Raw genomic sequence first — 21178 nt, 5'->3', positions numbered from 1 at the left:
GCTTTTAAATCTGTGTCTAGCTATTTGGGTGTGTTTGGGTGCCCAGGACTGGCTGAGGTGGGAGTGCTGGGTTCTGATGATGGTGAGTGGTCTTGGTTTCTGTTAGTAAGATTCTTATATTTGCCTTTTGTCATCTGGTAATCTCTGGAGTTAGTTGTTATAGTTGTCTCTGGTTAGAGCTTGTTCCTCTCCTGATTGTGTTAGCCTCTATCAGCAGATCTGGAAGACTAGCTCTTTACTGAGTTTCAGTGGTTAGGGCATTCTCTGCAGGCAAACTCTCCTCTTGCAGGGAAGGTGCACAGATATCTAGCATTGGGACCTGACTCCTGGCAGAAGATGAAGGCCTGAAACAGGGCCTATCCTAGAAGCTGTTAGCTTCTGTAGTCCACAATCTCACCTGCACAGACTATTCTCAGAGCATTATGGGAACCAAGATGGCTCCCTCAGGTGCTGCAGCAAATCAGTCTTGGGCGTGGTAGATACCTCTCCTCTTTCAGGGAACATGCCCAGATATCTGGAGCCTGAAATGGGGTCTTCCTCAGAAGCTGTGTGCTTTCAGCCTGTCCCAGAAACTGTTAGCTTCTGTAGTCCACACTCTCACCTGCACAGACTAGTCTCCGAGGAGTCCGGGAAACAAGATGGCTCCCTCAGGTGCTCAGGCTTAGCATTTTCTTAATTGGTGATTGATGGTGGAGCACCCAGCCCATTGTGGGTAGTGCCCCCCTTGGTTGGTGGTCTTGGGTTCTATAAGGAACCAGGCTAAGCAAGTTATGAGGGAGGAAGCCAGTAAGTAGCACTCCTCCATAGACTCCATATGTGCTCCTGTCTCCAGGTTACTGTCCTGACTTTCTTTTATGATGAACTGTGATGTGGAAGAGTAAGTCAAATAAACCCTTTCCTTCCCAAGTTGCTTTGGTCATGATGTTTTTATCATAGCAATAGACACGATGATAACTAAGTTAATTTCTTTTTCAGTTTGTAGATGTAAGCTTTATATATTAAATTATTTAAACTAACATTCTTAAAAAGTTAGTATGTATGCACAACGAATAATTTTTTGGTGGAAAAACCTGTAATTTTTTTTTTCAGTACTGGAGATGAACCATAAGGCTTCTTAATGTTAAGCAAGCATTGTATCGTCAAGGTATATCTCTAAGACTGTTGCTAAAATAGTGTCTTCCAAACATAGGGAAGCTGCCCTATGACATTTCAACGATACAATTGCTGAAACAATATATGCATAATAACAACACTAAGTGTCATTCTAGTCTTGAGAGGTGGAATTTCACAAGGTCCTATCCCTAGATGAAGAACTAAACAGAGCCTGCTGAGAGAATCAGTCTTCTCTGGAGATGAGCTCCTTGATAGATTATCCAGTCCCAAATCGTCAGTCTAAAAACACATGTACTTATATACAACACTAAATGGACACAGTAGGTTATATATATTCTCAGAAAACAAAACTTAAATTATAAAATGTGATACATGAATATATATATATATATATATATATATATATATATATATATATGAAACATGAAACATTTTCCCAGCCATTAGAAGGGATGAAGCTGGACGGTTTGAAGTAACTATTTGTAGTCTAAATGAATTAAGTCCATTCCAGAGAGACAAGTATGTACTTTCTCTCACTTGTAGTTCCTAGATTTCATATAGAATCATAAAAGCATGTACACACATATATGACAAGAAAGTATAAGCTACAGGAATATGGGGCCTAACAGGATGAAAAAGGGTTCAAAAGAGGACCATAGAGAGGTATGGTGAGGAATATACTTAATATATATTGCATAATAGTATGGAAATGTCTCTGTATAGAATAGTAATGCTTATGATGGATCCACACAATAAAATTCAAACAGGAGTAATAAAGATATTTGAATGTGCCCTCTCCAAAAATACCTTATTGGGCTATACTCCCCCTCCATTTCTTAGTGGTAATGTAAGATGGTACAACCAATGCCTATGTAAGCAGATGACATAGGAACATTGGGGGCATTGTGATGTAGTACCAGGCTACTACATCCGGTCTGCTTGAACTCCACATGTGTGGCACTGTCCCAGCTGATTTGATAACCAAGGTAATTACTTAAACGTTTAACTAGGATGGGGTATGACCAGTGGTGTGGAGAGTACAGATATTATTAGATGGAGGGCAGGACAAAGTAAGAGACATTTCATTGCACTGATCAGAATTGTCTAGAATTGAAAACTTGTGAGTTACTTTCAGGCTTTCTCATTGAATGATTTCACAGGTGGTTGGCCCCAAGGGACTGAAACCTTGGGAAGTGAAACAGTAGATAAGAAAGAATACTGTATGTCTTTTATCTTTTTACTCTAATTGAAAGCAGCGACCCTATCAGAAAAGAATTTGTGATGACCCCTTCTTTCAGAAGCCTTATGGAAAAAGTTTTGTAAGTTTCAACGTTTTGGTATGAAAATTACTCTATCATATTCCATAATGTTAGCTGCTTAGATTCTTTATAATTTCTTCTTACCGTGTGTGATCATAACCTAACTTTCATTTCTCTATAGTTAAAAATATTTATGTCTATGGGTGTTTTGCCTGTATGTATGTATGTGCACTACATGTGTGTCTAGTTCTCCTGGAGATCAGAAAATGTTGTTGAATCCTCAGGAACTGGGGTTAAAGATGACTTCACACCACTATGTGGGTTCTGGGGATCAAACCCGGGTCTACTGCAAGAGCAGCCAGTGTGTTCTCTTAGCCATCTCTCTAGCCCTTATTGCTTTTTAATTATAAAGAAAAAATTATAACTATAAAGAAAAATTATAACTATAAAATTTATCGTATATAATTATATATATACACATTATATATAAAAAGTATAATCTTATTTGTGGTTTGAAGGCGAATATTCCTTTCTTAAGGATTCTTCCACTTTCCCTCTTTTCCTTAATAAATCTGTGTTTACTTTGCTCAACACAGTATTTGAAGGACATCTCTGCTGGCTAGTTTTATGTCATTTTTTTTTTTTATAAAGTAGAGCAATCAGAGAGGAAGGAGCCTCAACTGATGCCACCATAAGTTGGGGCTTAATGCAAGCCTGTAGGGCATTTTCTTATTTGGTGTTTGATGGAGGAGCACCCAGCCCATTGTGAGTGGAGCCCCTCTGGGTTGGTGGTATTGGTTTCTATAAGAAACCAGGCTAAACAAGTCATGGGGGAGCAAGCCAGTAAGTAGCACCCCTCCATAGACTCCATATGTGCTCCTGTCTCCAGGTTATTGTCCTGACTTCCTTTTATGATGAACTGTGATGTGGAAGAGTAAGTCAAATAAACCCTTTCCTTCCCAAGTTGCTTTGGTCATGATGTTTTTATCATAGCAATAGACACTAAGATAACTAAGATAACTTCTTTTTCAGTTTTTAGATATAAGCTTTATATATTAAAACATTTAAACTAACAGTTTCAAAAATTTAGTATGTATGGACAATGAACAATTTTTTTTGGGAAAAACCTGTAATTTCTTTTTCAGTACTGGAGATGAACCCTAAGGCTTCATAATGCTATGCAAGCATTGTATCGCCAAGGTACATCACTAACACTGGGGAAAATAGTTTCCTAACTATATATATATATATACACACACACACACACACACACACACACATATATATATATATATATATATATATATATATATATATATATATATGGATAAATATGTGTGTCTATCTTTGGAGATATACAACTTATCTGTATCCACTATATGCATTGCCACATTATTTTTGTTTTTATTTTCTCCTCCTCCTTCTTTTAGACAGGGTCTTTTTCTGTAGCCCTAGCTATCTTAAACTTGCTGTGTAGACTATGAATACCAGGGTTTGCCCATGAACTCATGAAGATCTGCCTGCATCTGCCTCTTGAGTGCATTGATTAAAGGTGTGCACCACTCCAACAAACATATTATCTTTAAATGAAGCCTGCCTGTATCACTTAACAGTTTTAAACTCCAATGTTTTCAAACTCTTAAAGTAATTCCCATGTTTACATACATAGGTCATTCAACATTTCTAATTCTTTGTTCCCATTGTATTGAAGATGTACATATTTGTTATGTTTCTTATTGAGGTAGTAAAATAAGCTAACAAAAACATCTTAATAATGGAGGAAGGGACTATTTTGGCTTTCAATTCAAGACACTGTAATATGGTAGCAAAGACTTGGCAGAGAGAGAAATGCTGTGTGCCATTTCCTTTCTCCAAGCTATTCAGCCTAGGACCTTAACCATGGAATGATGCTGCTCACATTTGGGTGGGTTTTTCTGACTCAGTTAACCACCTCTAGAAACTCCTTTGTACAGTATGTCTAGAGCCTCATTCCTTAGGTGATTCTAGTCCCTATGAATCTGACAATATTAACCATCATAATATTTTCCCCAAAGCAATTCTTGTCCCCCATATTTTTAATATGGCCATGCCAAATGCAGATGGGGCTCATGTATGAGTCTTCTTTTTCATGGTAATAATGTTCATTGTCAAGAATGCATGCACAGAATGCAAACAGCATGACTGATACTTCAGAGCTTCTGAGACATTGTCTGAAGCTGCTAGGCTGAGGAAGGAATCACTGAATATTCACAGCATATCAGAAGCCAATGTTCTCCCTACTGAAGGACCTCATATTTCCTCCCATTGCAAATCATGGCTAAGATCTGCTCGTGCATGAATGTAGGAATCTATTTTCTTCTTTAGAAGATCTCATATGACAACAAATACACTATTAGTCACATAAGTGAACTAACCTAACTGGTAAAGAATGTGTACCAGGTTTTAACTTCTGTTTACTGATTTTGCTACCCCATTCCCACTTACCAGTGCTATATCTTGAAAGCTTCTAGCCTGCTCAAGAATTGCAAGAATAACTCAACTCAATGAATATCTTTGAGTTTATTGCCCCAATTTACTGTGCATTTTGTCATGGTTATTTCTCCTAATGTATTCGTAAATGTTTGCAGATATATGTATGTGACTATTGTATAATACACGTGCCTCTGTATATGCACATGTCTCTATGAGAAATAGTATATTAGTACTTATACCTATATATTTTTAATGAACTATTTGTAAGTTGTGAACATTGTGATCTCTCACCATGGCTAGGTTTAACAAGTGGTGAGATGGGCAAAAAACAGTTTTAAAAAATATTTATTTATTTTGTATATCTTTACATTTGTACATATGCACATTTACATACCCCATTCCTTGTATGGAGGTCAAAAGACAGCTTGTTGGAAGTTTGTTTCCTCCTTCCTCAATGTGGTTCCCTGGGATTGAACTCAGGTCCTCAAGCTTGGTAGCAGTAACCTTTTACTAACTGAACCACCCCACACATCTAATTGGGAATCAACAAATATCAATTTCTAAGGTAAATGCTATAGTGTAGTATTTTTTTTTGGTTCAGTATTAAAGTTAAGAGATAATGATGATCAAAATGTAAAAAATAATGTAAGCAAGATGGGGTGTTGTTTGTTGTTAAGAGCTTGCATTACTGTCCAATGTAGAGTCAAATTTACATTCCAAAATGACAGATTCTAGGTTGTTGCCCTACTGGGAGGGGATTCATCACCCTTTTCTATGCGTGCAAGCATTGTAGCTGGCACATTTCCTCTTTGGCCTCATAATCCCATGTGACTCTGTCCCAGTACTCTCTCACACCTTTCCCAAGAGCACAGAGATTCTCTCCTAGACCACAGTGCAGTAATGATAGGGTGGAGGTGAGACAGGATCCAGTCCAGCACAGCCAGCATACAGATGTACACTTCCACAACTGGGCCACTGATGCCTTTCTCATCTTGTTTCACCATCCAGGGTCCCATCAAGGACCAGATAGCCATTAAGACTCTTCATTCTCCTTTATCCTAGAAAGCTGCTCATTTGGCCTTTTGGGCCACTGCTTGGTTTTTGTTTTTGTTTATTTTTTTAAACTAAAACAAAATGTTTCTATTTTCTTATTTTTTTTTTGTAGTGACATTTTCTTAAACATGCATGGATATAATGTGTTTGGAACCAATTTACCCTCCTTTCCCCTCCCTCTAACCCTCCCCCCTTTTGCTTTTACTTCTTTTATTTACATACAAGCAGGGAAAATGGACTCACTGGTTATGAAAAAAAAATCTTTTTTTTAAAAGTCTAGTCCCATGGTTACATAGACATTTTTGCCATTTAAATGCACCTCAAGAATACCCCATTATGTTAACTTTTTAAAAGTATGCTCTTGTTTGACTCTTCTGCTACTCCTTGGCAGACAGGAATGCACGGGTGTTGTCTAAGGCAGCAGCAGAGTGCTTGGCTTGCAGCACTTGCATCGCCCGCTGAAAGACAGAAGCAGCTTTGCCAGAGAAGCCCATAATTCCGAGGCTCAGAAGCCCAGTGCCTCCTAGCTCCTAAAGGATCTGCACTGGGAAAAGTGCTGGGTGGTTGGTTCTGGATCAACCTTGACTAATTAGAAATATCCCTGCCTCCCCCACTCGCCCCTCTTTCTGTGTGTCTATCTCTTGTCACCCTGTCTCTCTGTCCCTGCAACACCCTCCTCCCCCCCCCCAGCTTCAGTCCCAGCTTACTGTACTGTTGTTTGATTTTTGAGATAGGCCTTTGTTATGCAATCCTGACCTGGTGCTTACTAAATAGCCTAGACTGACCTTCCACCTCAGTCTCAGGAAACCTAAGACTCCAGGGGTGACCCACCATACTTGTTCATTGGAAGTGACTTTCAGGGATCCCTAAATCCTCAGAGATAAATGAGCTACTAATCTGTAAGTGAGGTGTGATTTGGTCATCCAAGTGAGCATGGGGCACAGAAGCAGGCTCTTGTGAAAAATGCCACTTGGAATGTGTGTGGCCCTGCCATTTACTGCACACTACAGTGGTTTTGTTTTGGTTGTTACTACCCAACCTGGACCAATTTTACTCAACACAAAGACATCAACATGCACCCATGTGCACATGCACACACACACACACACACACACACACACACACACACACACACACAGATGAGTACAATAGGGCTTACTATTGCTGTCTTCCAGGTTGTGGTCAAGCATCTTTTTCCCCCCTATAATCATAGCTCGTACACATTCAAGCGTAGTTCAGGTTTTTAAAATTAGTTCTTTAAAATGCATGCAGTTCTCCTCTAGGGAAACTATTATTAAGCAGTTTAAAAGTCCAGCTCCCATCTTATTTGCTAGCAGTGCTCCACACAATAAATCCAATGAAAAGATTCAAAGTATTAGAGTAGCAAGCTGGGAATGTCCTTTACTGCCATTTTGAAACTTAAGATTTGACTGTGGAGAAATTGCATCTTGTTCAAACTGAATCTAATGTAAATAAGCTGGAATGTGGAGATAGTAGTGGGCACAAATAGCAATAGTATCCAGCTGCCCCATGATGGCCCTCTGTTTAAATCCCTCCCAGCCCTTCTATGTTGGAAGTAAATTTCTTACTTTCCACCAAATATGTTTATGGTTCTGCATGTCTCTCCTGGTACAGTACTGAAGGATTTGCATGTATATATCCTTCTTAGTAAATTCTGCAAACAGAGACAGTAAGCAACTTGACTGTGCTTATCCCAATTTTAAATGAGCAGCCTCTCTTTAAAATTAAAATTTCTACTGAGAAAATTATAGGTTCATGCGCAGTTTCAAGAAATAATAAAACGAGCTCTCTTGTGCACTTTGCTTCCCTCAATGGTGACCCCTTTGCAACAGTACAGTAAAATGTCATAACGGAAAGTCACCTTTTCCTAGGAAGGGGAGATAGGTGTCTCAGTGAGTTATGTGGTTGCCAGATAAGGATGAGGGTCTGAGTTCAGATCCCATGTAAATTCCATGCAGGTATGGAGGCTTGTTTGTAATCCCAGTGTTTGATAGAGGATCCCCAGAGCAAGCTGGCTATGAAGACTAGCTGAGTCTGTGAACTCCGGGGTTCAGTGAGAGACTCTGCAGCACTACATAAGGTGGAGAGCAATTGAGAAAGACACCTACGTCTGACTTCTATATGCACATGCATTTACTCACACACATGAACATATGCATGCATATCAAACATACATGTACGTGCTGGGGAAAAAAATCTACCAATCTTTTTTGTCAGAATTTCCCAAATGTATTTGTATCCAGTCATGTGTGTGTGTATCTTTGGTTTCATATCATTTATCACATGTATAAGACCATACTTTTAAAACATTATTTTTAAGTTTTTAAATTGAGATATGTGTGTGTGTGTATCGGGGCAGGTATGTGATCTTGAGTGACAAGGGAGACAGAACATGGTATTGGATCTCCTGGAGCTAGAGTTCTGTTACAGCTCTGAGGGAAAAGGTTAGTCAGGAAGCAAAGCATACCACATAATCACACCCCACAACAAACCCCATGAATAAAGAAAAGATTTATGGAGAAAGGCACAATAGAGTGGCTTTCTCTGCTCCGGAGAGAAGCAGCAGGAAACTGAGCAGTATTCTCAGGGGAAAAGTTTTCCAGGGGGGAGATTTCCAGAGTGGGAATTGGTGGGATTTCAAGCCAGGGCCAGGGGTTGGTGGGATTTTGAGCTCAGGGATTGGTGGGTTTTGGTAGGTTTTCAAACCCAGAAGTGGGCTCTGACCTTTTACCCTACAAAAGTTCCAGGCAACTGTGAGCTGTATGATGTAGGTACAGTAAGTGCTTTTAAGGGCTGAGGCGTCTCTCCTGCCCCATAAGGACATAACCTTGAATCAGTATTTCCATTCTTAGGAATCTCTTCTCTAGAGAGACTTTCAAGTGCGGCCAAAGCAGTATGTGCAGAGACACTGATTACAATATTGATCTAGTAGTCCAAGAAATAGCAATAACCTGCTAGCATCATTGGGCGACAGGGACATGCTTTGTTTTGTTTTGTTTTGTTTTGCTAGTTTCTTTGTGTAGCCTTGGTGGTTCTAGATCTCTCCGTAGAACAAGTTAGCCTAGAACTCAAAGAGATCCTCTTGCTTCTGCCTCTGGAGTGCTAGGATTAAAGGTGGGCACCACCACTGTCTGGTGCAAAGAAATGCTTTTGGTACAATGTGAAATGTAGTGGAGAATAAAGAAATTAGTATAGCTATATGTGGGACAATAGAAAGCAGTCCAGACTAAGTGTAAAAACTATTGGACAGGATGTTGATATAATTACACTGGAGTAAAACTGTGCAAGGGTAAGAGTATATATACAAAGGGATGGATGCATTAAAATGATGAAGGATGCCAAGAGGTGTTTCAATGCACACCTGCAATCTTAGCACTCTGGAGTTGGAGGCAGGTTTGCAACAAGTTTGAGGCTAGCCTGGCTATACACCGAGTTCAAGGTCACCCTCAATAGTCATACTCAATCTGAACAAAAGCAAGCAAGCACACCTGCAAGCACAAAGTGGTTAAAAAATAGTTACTAAATGGTTCAACTGAGAAGCCAAAGATCTCAAACAGAAACAAATCTCCAGCATTTGGAACCCCGCTGGCACTAGAGAGCAGCTCAGAGGCTTCCGAGGATAAGGCATTCTCTTCAACTTGCAAGAGATGAAAAGTGGGAGTCTTTCCTGAGCAAGTCAAGTGGAGTATGAGGTTTCTTGGAGAGTGTCATGGATGGTGAACAGATTGGAGGGGTGGGGGTGGGCAGGAAAAGCAGCAGCAGCTGAGACCAGGAGGCTTTGCTCACACCAGGCTCCTTTCAAGCCCATGGATGGTGGCAACACCAGTGATTGACTGAAACCAGCACCTGGGAGTCTGGTGGAAAGTGGAAAGCGAAAAGTCACCAGGACTGAAACCTTAACATTCATAGAGGCAGACGGAGGGTACCTTAACAAAGCAGTAGCCTCCATAAGGAAGGATAGCGGCTCCCTTTCACACCTGTAGTTCAGTTTTCTCCTTGCATTCCGCAATTATTTGTAAGTTAAATCCAAATGTGTGCAGGAAGGGCAAAAATAGGGCATGGCATGAACTTGCAGCGCCCCCACCCTCAATTGGAAAACGAGTTCTTTCGATCCCTCTCCCACCTCTACCCCTTGCATTTTTTTTTGTAACATACAGACACATTTTTCCATAAGACACTCCCAGCAAAATTGAAAACACATGTGCAGATGGCCAGGCTGGGCTGTGCATGTTCGTGTGCGAGCAGTTTCTCTGAGCTGCTGCAAGAGCAGCTTTCTCAGCTCCTGGATGCTGGGGCTCGGCTAAGTAGTCCCTAAAGTAGCAAACAGCTCTCTGCCGCTGTAACATCTTCTTCCTACACAACCACCCAGCTGCCTCCATTCTCCAAAAGTTACAAAGTGTGGATTTCCTTTGTGATAAACTCTAAGGCTTGCTCCCTGATTGGTCTCAGTGTAGAAAAGGACATGACATCAGCAACTTTTCAGACTTGAGACCTGGGTGTGTGTGTGTGGGGGGGTGCTGTTGTGTACTTTGTCCTGTCTCCAGCCTGCTAGGTGGAGTGGTGTGTGTGTGTGTGTCTGTCTGTCTGCATGGGAATCTGTTTGACCACAGGTAGTACTCACATTGCCCTGCCTGTGCTGTTCTCTGCTGCAGTCAGCCTGGACCAAGACGTGTGCAGTTTAACCAGCCACAGAACTGGAATTTCCCAGGGGCTCCGGGAACATGGCATTCGAGTTTTCCTAAACAACTGAAGTGGAACATAAAAAGTTTGCTGGCCTAGGAAGCTACCATGGATGGTGAACAAAGGGGCAGGAGTGAGAAGCCAGGAGGCTCTCCTCACCTACCATTCCTTTCAAACCCGTTGATGGGAGGTGAGTCATAGAAGATGGCAAATCCGAGTGGTGGTTAATGTGTTCAAGGGAGAGAAGAGAGCTGGGTTAAGACAGTGGGTCTTTCTGTGGGGTGTCCATAGGGGAGCTACTGGACAGATGTCCACAGCTTGTTAGTCTTCATCCTTTATGTGATTATTAAAAAAAAAAAAAAACTTTATCTGTAGATTCACAAAGGTGAGACAAATTTATTATCCCAGAGCATTTTTCTAGCGGCGAACACTTTTGCTCCAAGGAGTCACTCACTCTTTTGTGGGTCAGGTATATTATTTATTAAATAAGAGGTTTAAGAGTTACTTATAAGTAGCTGTGTTTTGGTCTCCTGTGTAGTTTAGGTTCACCTTAAACTCATTATCCTGTCTCAGCCTCTGAAGTGCTGAGATTTAGGGGTGTGTGTGTGTGTGTGTGTGTGTATTATAGGAACACTGTAATTGCTAAAAAAATTCTCTTATTGAAAGTTCCCTTAGATATTTCATATTTGTTGAAGTTAATTTTCTCAAGGATAATGGAAGGTTGATTGACTTTAGAAATGAGACTTTTAAAGCGCCGCGAAGATTTCCTCCAGGCATGCGTTGCACCCATTGGCTGATGCATTGGCTAATACAGAGGTCTCCCACATTCACTTACTGCCATTTTCCTGTAAACATTCAGCAGGTTCCAGATGAGTGAATTCTGGGCTTAAGCATTCAAGGAGACAGCATCACACTCAGAACACTCGCGTAGGCTGCCCACAACACTTTTCTATTAGAAGGACAATAAAGAGGTTTCAAAGTCCTCTAGGACTTAGTGATGTCTTTCTGAACAGGTTTGTGAAGGGATCACAACAGAAAGTAGACAATACGAAACGCCTTCCCTCACTGATTGAGGAGACAGGCCTGCACATTCTTTCGTTTGTTCATTTGTTTTTTATTTACCCAAACTTCAGATATGACAGAGAAAGGGCTTTAATTCTGAAGGAAAGAGAAATTGCATTGTGCCATTTGATTCAATATTGTGGCAAACGGAGAGAAAGCATCTTAAATTGTGAAGTTATTTTTTAAACCCCAAATTAGGTTAGAGAGAAGAGCCAGATAAGAGGAAAGCTGGAAAGAGAGCTGGCTTAGTGCAGTGGAGGGGAGTGGGGGTGGGGCAGAGTTTTCTTTCTCTCACTCTGTTATATGTACATGCTCATGTGAGTGTGTGTACAAAAGAGTATGCATGCATGTGTATGTAGATATGTGAAGGTCAGAGGTCAGTGTCGTGTGTAATCTCTCTCCATCTTAATTTTTTGAGGAGGGTCTCTCACTGAAGTTGGAGCTTCCTGATTCAGAAACTGTGATTGACTAGAGAGCTCCAGGGATCCTTCCTACAACCATCTCCCTAGCACTGCTATTATAGCCACATTGGTATAGTTTTTTTTTTTTTTTTTTTTTTTTTTTTAATGGGATGCTGTGTATGTGAACTCATGTCCTCTTGCCTATGTGGCAAGCTGCCTTTTTCTTTTGAAAATCAATTAACTGTCTCTCTAGCTCTCCTGGGGTTCCAGTTTTGACATAAAACTGTGAGTAACATTGCCTAATCCCCATAGCCTGGTGATATGGGGCTAAGGTTTGAAGTGAATTCAGGTTGAGTGTGAGAAACCTCAGAATGTTCTGCAGAAGGCTTGTGGCTGAAACTCAGTGTACAGAGAAATTTTCCAACGGCCAAGAATTGACATGTGGGGTCAGTAAGTTGGACCAAAAAAAAAAAAAAATAGGAAGGGATTTTTGATGTTACTATTCCAAGGGACCTAAAGGGACAGCACCTTTTTTTTTTTTTTTAAGAAGATTTATTTATTTATATGAGTACACTTGTAACTCTCTTGAGACACCCCAGAAGAGGGCATTGGATCCCATTACAGATGGTTGTGAGCCACCATGTGGTTGCTGGGAATTGAACTCAGGACCTCAGGAAGAACAGTCTGTGCTCTTAACTGCTGAGCCATCTCTCCAGTCCCAAGCAGTTTTCAAAGACATGAAAAATCACAGGATAGATGCCTGGACTCTTGGATAGTCTGGCTGGCTTACATTCTCCTTCTCTGACCCAGAACAACCATTTTCTCTCCATTTCCCACACCCAGTATAGCCAACCACTGCTCCCATTCAACCCTCCCAGGTTTTTCTGACTTCTCCAGTAGACCTTTTTGCTCTCTGCTTTGTACTAGTTCTTCTCAGCTTAGGGTGGGGGTGGGAGTCCTCTGCGGTAGCTGGTTACATTTGTTTACGATTCTGAGGCCTTGACCTTGGTGAAGTGTGGAATGTGGAACATTCAGAATGTTGTTTCCAAGTTGGCTTTCAGACACTCAGCTCAGTTGAAGGTATCCTCTGGCATTGGAACAAATCAGAGGCAAGCATAAGGGCTGGCTATGGTCCATTCTTTTTCTCTCTCCTCTTCTCCAGAAGAGAGAAAAGGATTGGAAGATGGAGGAGCCAACTCTTCACAGAGATTTCTTTCATGCGTGACTCTGTTGTCCCAGGCACAGGGAAAGAGTATCACTCCTCCCCAGAAAGGACTTTGTTAGTAATTGAATTATACCTCTCAAATGATCCTTTGAAATCCTAACTAGCCTTTGCACTTCAAAAAGAGGCTACCATTAGGAAATTGAGTGGGTGCAGATAAACTGAGCCCTCCCTGGCATGGCTTTAATCCTTAATCCCACAAGGTTGCTGTTTCAATAAGAAAAGGAGAGCATTCAGAGAGGATGCTATGCAGCAAGAGTCAGATATTAGAGCACAGAATCTACGAACCAAGGAAAGTCAAGGATGGGCATCAGATGTGAGAAGCTAGAGGAGGTGAGGAAGGACTGCTTCCTGGAGACGTTAGAAAGGGCATGGCCTTGCTAAAGCCTTTAGTCTTCTGTAAGACATCCAGCCTTGACAACTGCAAGAAAATGTATTCCAATTGTAGTAAGCAAATTGCAGTAGTATGAGGGAGATTGTTACAACATTATACGAAACTCCCTCACTCTATTTGTAGACAAATCACAAAATGCATTGAAGGGGAAATTAACCTTTATAATCCTACTAATTACCCATTTATTAGCATCTACTCTTAAGTTTAAAAGCAGTTGTTTTCCTTTTGTGTGTTCCTTTTGTGTGTGCATGTGTGCCTCTACCTGTGGAGGTCAGAGGAAAGTTTGTGTGATTAGCTCTGTCCTTGCACCATGTAGATCCTGGGATGGAGCTCAGGGTACCAGGCTTGGTGGCGAGTATCTTTACCTGCTGAGACATCTCTCTGACACAAGTTGGTTTCTCTTTGGTTGCTTGCCTGAGAGCTCATATCTCCAGAGATACTTCTTTCTTTCCAAAATTGAGTTTACCTATTAGAAAAAAAATTCACATTTAAGCAGAAAACAGGCAAGAGTAGGCATTGCAAAAAAAGAGTAGTTTGTGTCTTCTGGTGGGGTACTTTGCGATATTGGGTCAATTTGGCAGAGGATGCTTTCTGAGGGTATCTTGTGTCTATAAACTGAAGAGGTGAAGATGTGAAATTATGGAGAGCTGAAGGAAGGAGGGTACAGAGAAGGGAAGAGGAGGAACGGGGAAGGAAGGGAGGAAGGAGCTGGATAATGGATGGAGTAGACAGGACCATCTTTTTTCCCCCATTTTTTTAATAAGGTATTTACTTCATTTACATTTCAAATGCTATCCTGAAAGTTTCCTATACCCCCCTCCCCATGCTCCCCTACCCACTCACTCCTACTTCTTGGCTTTGGTGTTTCCCCTGTAGTGGGGCATATAAAGTTTGCAAGACCAGGGGGCCTCTCTTACCAATGATGGTCGACTAGGCCATCTTCTGCTGCATATGCATCTAGAGACACAAGCTCTGGGGGTACTGGTTAGTTCATATTGTTGTTCCACCTATAGGGTTGCAGACCCCTTCAGCTCCTTGGGTACTTTCTCTAGCTCCTCCATTGGGGGCCCTGTGTTCCATCCTATAGATGACTGTGAGCATCCACTTCTGTGTTTGCCAGGCACTGACATAGACTCACAAGAGACAGCTATATCAGGTTTAGACAGGACCATCTTGCTCAAGAGGTGTCATGCTTGCTCTACCCTTGCCAAAGCAGGATTCTTCTCCAGTGATGGAGTATTGGATCATGCCCCCGAATGCACCTTTGTCACATCCCAGATACTTCAGTCTCTTCAGAGCAACTTTCCCTCCCACTTTCGACCTTGAAAAATGTTTCCTAAAATGGATTTATGCTACTGCCTCACATTTACTAAGGTTCTTGGAACTTTCTTAATAGCTCTTTTCAGAATGGAGCAATTAGTGCACTTTAAATCTCTCCTGAAATAATGGAAATCTTAGAAATCGTACCAGAAAGTGTAATAAAAATGAAACAGCAACCTTCCTAATGTGCCACAGGCTTGATGGAGATACTTTCCTTTTTAAAGGGCAAGTTTAATGACACTAATTAGAGGACTTGTGGAGTAGTTGTGTCATAAGAGGTCCATCCCCTAGTTTACACATAAGCTACACTGATTGATCCATGGCATTACCTCATTTAGCATGTCTTTTGTTTTTGGCAGTAAAACCAAATATAGACCATGGATGAACCAATACTATGAATGAATGATCAGCCCATGCCAAGGGTGTGTACAATCTGTTGCTTATAATGACTTTTAGGTTTCAAAGACTCTGGTAGGGTTGATGAAAAAGGGGTAGTGTGGCCTTGGATCTCGCTGTCATGCCATGGATAGTCTCCTACCATGAGCATCACCCATGATCTGATAGGAAAATAGGTCCCATCTTCTGCTTGTTCTGCTTTTTCCAGCTGGCAGTTGTTAAGAATCATGTGAGGGGGGCCTTAGGATGTAACTGGCCATATATTGAGCCTGTAGCACATTGTCTACTCCAGGTGTGTGCCCTAGAAATGCCTGGAACAGTGTTGGCATTTCTAGGTCTTTCCTCTATTGGCTGTCACAAGGAGCAAGTCTCAGTTCAAAGTTTATAGAGCAAATGGATGTGTGGATTATTTCTACATTACAAAATTATGATGCTTGTTTGCCCCTCCCCCTTGTTTCTTCCCTCCCTCTCTCCTTTCTTTCTTGCACGCACAATCTGTGCAAAGTGTTATTGTGTTAATATTTCCAGTATCAGCATTTAGGTTTTTACATACTCCAGTGCCCTGAGATTTGCTGAGGCATTTTTTTTTTGTATAAGGTTAACAAAAGTTTAGGCTTAGGGCCTATGTTTTTCTTCAAGGAAGGAACATGGGCTTAACAAATATCACATCAAAAATGGCTTTGGAGTTAGAAAGGGAAGCCTTGTATATTGTTGATGGAAATATATGCTTGGGTGTCCACTTTGGAAAGTATTCCCAAGAGGCTAAACATATCATATAGATGTCCCATTCTTTGGGGGTAGGCACAAATAATGTAAAATCAATATCTACCCCCAAATGTGGAATGAATGTTTGTAGCAGCATTTTTTCTAACCCTAAAGTGGAAACAACACAAATTGTCTTCACCCGATAAATGGTTTGCTAAAATGTAATCAATCTATAGAATGGGTATTTGACTAAAGATGTCATGAAGTGCTAATACATGCTACATGGTAGATGCAGCTTGGAGCAGTGCATCGTAGAGTTTCATTTAGATGAATTGTCCAGAATAGGCAAATCCGTAAAGACAAGAAAAAGATCAATGGTTGTTGGGCTAGCACACATGCTGATGTGGAGTGAATCTTAATGACCATGAGATTTCTTCACAAGGTAATGAAAATAGTCTGAGACTGATTGTGGTGTTGGCTGCACAAGTCTGTATTTATAAGGAAAAGCACTGGGTTGTATCTTTCCAGTGGGCAGATCTTAATGTGAGTTGTAGCTCAATGAAGATGTTCACTAGCAATCTAGAGATGGATATTAGTATTGTCAGCCTTGGGGTGTGTTGCTGAACCACACTCTCTACTTCTAAAAGACACAAGGTGTCTCTGCTCTGTAAATGCTGAATTCTGCGTGATTTCAAAGTATCAAATAGACTTGCTTTTGGTCTTGGGAGGAACGTTATTCTGTATTTGCTGTAACAAAGAAAAATGTTCCCATGATGAATAAGTAGGAGTCAAGCCCCAGATTTTGGCGTTCCTTTAAGAAAATCGTTGAAGTACTTTAATGCCATCTGAACAGAGTTGTAATTTAGCCTCTAAATTACCTTCCTGGACTGTTTTGCCTGTCAAGTATTATAATCTGAGACAGCATTTAAAGATGCAGAGGATTTTGACAATTGTAGCTTAGCAGCTGAGTCCTTGGAAGGAAAAATAAAGAGCTAAGCATCTCACACTCAGAGAGCGATTGCCGTCCAGTTGTACATGTACCAAAACCTGATTTTCAAGACCTTCCTCAAATTTTGTCTTTCCTTGCTCAAAATTTTGTATAAATGGTATCCTCCATTATCAGCACCTGAAGAGTGGTATTGCATGGTAAAATTCTAATTCAGAAGCCAATTTCTCTACATCTATAATCTGGATTTAAGACTCCCCAGATAGACGCACCAGTGTTTTCCTCAAGAGAATTAAGAACCTCTGTGAAGGCTGTGAGGACACTGGGCATGTACCAAGCCCAAGATTTTTAGAGCCAGGAAAAGCCATTTCCCTTAAGGTGTTTTGTCTGCAGACCTTAGTGACCCCAGTAAGAAAGCACTGGATGGGCTGCATGTAGGCGGCCCACACAGCATCCTTTCATGTACTAAATGCTTAATGAGTCCATCTGCAAGGACGGTAATTTGCTCACTGGGACAGATTTTCCAGGGCATTGATGGCTCCAGGTGGCAGGCAGTCCTCAGCTAACACGAGTTAGGTACAAAGTGTTCTTGTCTTTTCATGGCCTTTCGGTTTGCAAGGCATTTGCAACTACCCTTGCTCTCAGACTCTCTCAGCCTTTAACAGCTCTTAAGTGCTCATGCAAGGAACAAGTAACATCAGACAGTTGCACCTTGCTTGCATATCATGTGCTTATCAAAGAAAGGCAGAGCTGGAACTGATGCAGACTCAGGCAAACCTCCCCCATAGTAGCTTCTTGCATCTGTTTGTTCTAGAAATCAGATGCAGCTTGAGATGAGGAACAAATCTGGTCTATGCTAAATTCAATTATATCTACACTTAATTACAAGGCCAGAGGAAAGCTTATTGTGTTGGATAGGGCTTACAGGCTTCTTTCCTGAAAATCTGTAGTCCTCTTATATGGTGGTACATTACATTTGCTCTTTTAAATGCAATGCTTAGGGGATGTAATCAAGACACTGTTTTGTGTCACGACAAGATAATAATAGTAGCTAGTATGTATTGAGCCATGGGTAAGTATATTTCTGTCTTTACCCAAGATGAAACTGAGAGTTGGAGTTTGTTCATGGAGCCACTGTTCAGAAGAGGTCAACTGGGTCTGAATCCAGAATGTTCTTTTAACCACACTAGCACACTGGTTAGAGGGGAGGGTCACAAATAAGGCCATGATTTCAAGTTTAGACTGAATTCTGATTTGTGCTTAATATTGGGACAGAAGGTAACCTATAAATAGATACAGTTCTGTTTAGATTTTATTACAAGCCTAATGGTGTATGTAATTATATGATTGCTACTATTAGTGCATGCTACTGTTTGCTGAGATGCCAAAGTTTGTGTTTCATGCGGGAAGCAAGACTGGCAATCACGGCTAAATTCCCTAATGCTGGTAATTGGCAAACCTCTCATACAATGGCACGGGCCATTTGCCTTTGAGACCAGTTTGAAAATGGGAGTTCAGTCATCTACCTGTCATTCCAACCTGCCTCTTTAAAATATGAATTGAAATCAGATTTGTTTTCTGAAGGCTACATAAAAACAAACATTGTATGCATTTATGAGATGTTCTTAAAGGCTTGTTCCATGTACTATGGAAGTCACTTATAGATATGTCTCCGTAAATGCTGATTGTTTCCTAATGCTAAAAATAGCAAAGATCTTGTACCTTTTTGAAATTTGTATCAGGAAGTTCCTATTTATAATTACCCTAGGGAGGAGTAGTGGACCACAGCATCTTGCTCCTCAATAAAATAGTGACTTAGTATTCACCAGTCAACCTTTCCTCTTCTCATCATAATCTCCAAGCCTCTGGTGACTAGTGGTCTCTTCTTCCTTTCCTGCATAGGAGCTAGATTATATTACACTGCTTTTCTGTGCTTGGCTGACTTCACTCACTCAACATGTTTTCCAGTCTCCCTCTTTGGTTGGTTGGTCCTTACTTTGGGTGCCGGATGAACCTCTCAGTCCAAGTGTCTTAGCATGATGTAACTCATTTCTCCCTTTCCATGCAGATGTAGTGTCTGACTGGTCTCCTCTTCATGATGCTGCAATCCACGGATGTCTGCTGACCCTGAGGAACCTTATCAGCCAGGTAACTCTAGAAACAATAACTGCGAATAACTGTATCAAGTGTATCCTCTTCTTCTACCAGAATGATAAAAGAGAAGTCACAGAATGATAGTAAGATAAACATTTCCTCTAAGCAAAATCAGCAAAATGAGGAGACCCTCACTGTAATAATAACCCTTTCCTTCATTGAAGGCTATCATAACATCAGTGGGTTTTTTTGTTTTGTTTTGTTTTGTTTTGAAAACCTAAGTGCACAGTGGGAAGCAAGCTAAATACTTGTTCAGTGGATTACCAGCAAGTGATAATTCATGCCATATTGGTTTATAAACAAACCATGGTCTTACATTTATCAGGGGGAGATGGTTCATTTAGTAAAGTGCCGGCTGTACAAAGCTAAGGACCTGAGCAGAAATCCCAGGATGCACCTAAAAACAACAAATAAATAAAGTGGGGACAGTGACACATGTCTGTAATGGTGACACTCAGAGGACAGAGGTGAGCAGACCCCCGGGAGCTGCAGTCTAGCCAGTTGACGAGTGTTAGGTTCAATAAGAGATCCTGGGTCAAAGGATAAGGTGGTGAGCAAAAGTGAAAGAGCCCGTTGTCTACCTCTAGGCTCCGTGTGCACACAATGAACACATGTGTGCTTACACAGAGGAACATACACAGACTTGCAACATATGAGCAAAGTTTCTAATGTAAAGTAGGGATTTTGAACTGTAGCAAATTTGTCTCTCAGGGGATAATTGCTAGAACAGGTTACCTTCAGTCTTCATACTAGAGTGGTGCTAATGTAACTAGTAGGTGGAAACCACTGGTTGTATTAGTGTCCTACAGTGCGTAGGACTGCTTGTGTAAAGAATTAGGCAGCTCGAAAATGTCAGCAACTCAAGGACTAAAGACTCCTAGTGTAAAATAAATGCTTGAAAATGTCTTTTAAATATGTGGTCTTAGAATTTCAGTGCCATTTTCAGTTTGATAAAATCCCCAGTTGCCTACAGCTCTCAGCAGTTTGATTTTAGTTTGCTTCTCCTTAGGTGTAATTTGCCAGTACGCACTGATTTTTTTAAAATTTATTAGGTATTTTCTTCATATACATTTCCAATGCTATCCCAAAAATCCCCCATACCCTCCCCCCGCCTCCCCTTCCCACACACTGCCACTTCTTGGCACTGATGCCCTGTACTGAGGCATATAAAGTTTGCAAGACCAAGGGACATCTCTTCCCAATGATGGCCGACTTCTGATACATATGCAGCTAGAGACATGAGCTGCAGGGGTACTGGTTAGTTCATATTGTTGTTCCACCTATAGGGTTGCAGATCCCTTCAGCTCCTTGGGTACTTTCTCTAGCTCCTCCATTGGGGGCCCTGTGTTCCATCCAATAGCAGATTGTGAGCATCCACTTCTGTGTTTGCTAGGCTCCCGCATAGCCTCACAAGAGGCGGCTATATCTGGGTCCTTTCAGCAAAATCTTGCTAGTGTATGCAATGGTGTCAGCATTTGGAAACTGATTATGGGATGGATCCCTGGGTATGGCAGTCTCTAGATAGTCCATCCTTTCGTCTCAGCTCCAAACTTTGTCTCTGTAACTCCTTCCATGGGTGTTTTGTTCCCAATTCTAAGAAAGGGCAAAGTGTCCACACTTTGGTCTTCGTTCCTCTTGAGTTTCATGTGTTTTGCAAATTGTATTTTGTATCTTGGGTATTCTAAGTTTCTGGGCTAATATCCACTTGTCATTGAGTACATATCATGTGAGTTCTTTTGTGATTGGGTTACGTCACTCAGGATGATGCCCTCCAGGTCCAGCCATTTGCCTAGGAATTTCATAAATTCATTCTTTTTTTTTAATAGCTGAGTAGTACTCCATTGTGTAAATGTACCACATTTTCTGTATCCATTCCTCTGTTGAGGGGCATCTGGGTTCTTTCCAGCTTCTGGCTATTATAAATAAGGCTGCTATGAACATAGTGGAGCATGTGTCCTTCATACCGGTTGGAACAACTTC

At 41.1% G+C, this 21178-nt stretch overlaps 1 protein-coding gene across 1 annotated transcript in view; it reads left to right on the top strand.

Moving 5' to 3' along the window:
* Positions 1 to 2033: 2033 nt before the first annotated feature.
* Asb9 (ankyrin repeat and SOCS box containing 9) overlaps positions 2034 to 21178 on the top strand; it is a 43454-nt gene continuing 24309 nt past the window's right edge. The window contains exons 1-3 of the mRNA XM_021153630.2: positions 2034 to 2099; positions 10571 to 10788; positions 19113 to 19192. Coding sequence (XP_021009289.1) covers positions 10707 to 10788; positions 19113 to 19192 — 162 coding nt within the window. The 5' untranslated portion in view covers positions 2034 to 2099; positions 10571 to 10706. The remainder of the gene's footprint in view (positions 2100 to 10570; positions 10789 to 19112; positions 19193 to 21178) is intronic.

The sequence above is a fragment of the Mus caroli genome, unplaced genomic scaffold (genome assembly GCF_978045245.1).
Source record: "Mus caroli unplaced genomic scaffold, Mus_caroli_1 scaffold_5, whole genome shotgun sequence".
Taxonomy (NCBI): domain Eukaryota; kingdom Metazoa; phylum Chordata; class Mammalia; order Rodentia; family Muridae; genus Mus; species Mus caroli.
Note: the sequence above shows the minus strand (reverse complement) of the source record. Positions and strands in the feature narration are given on the sequence as shown.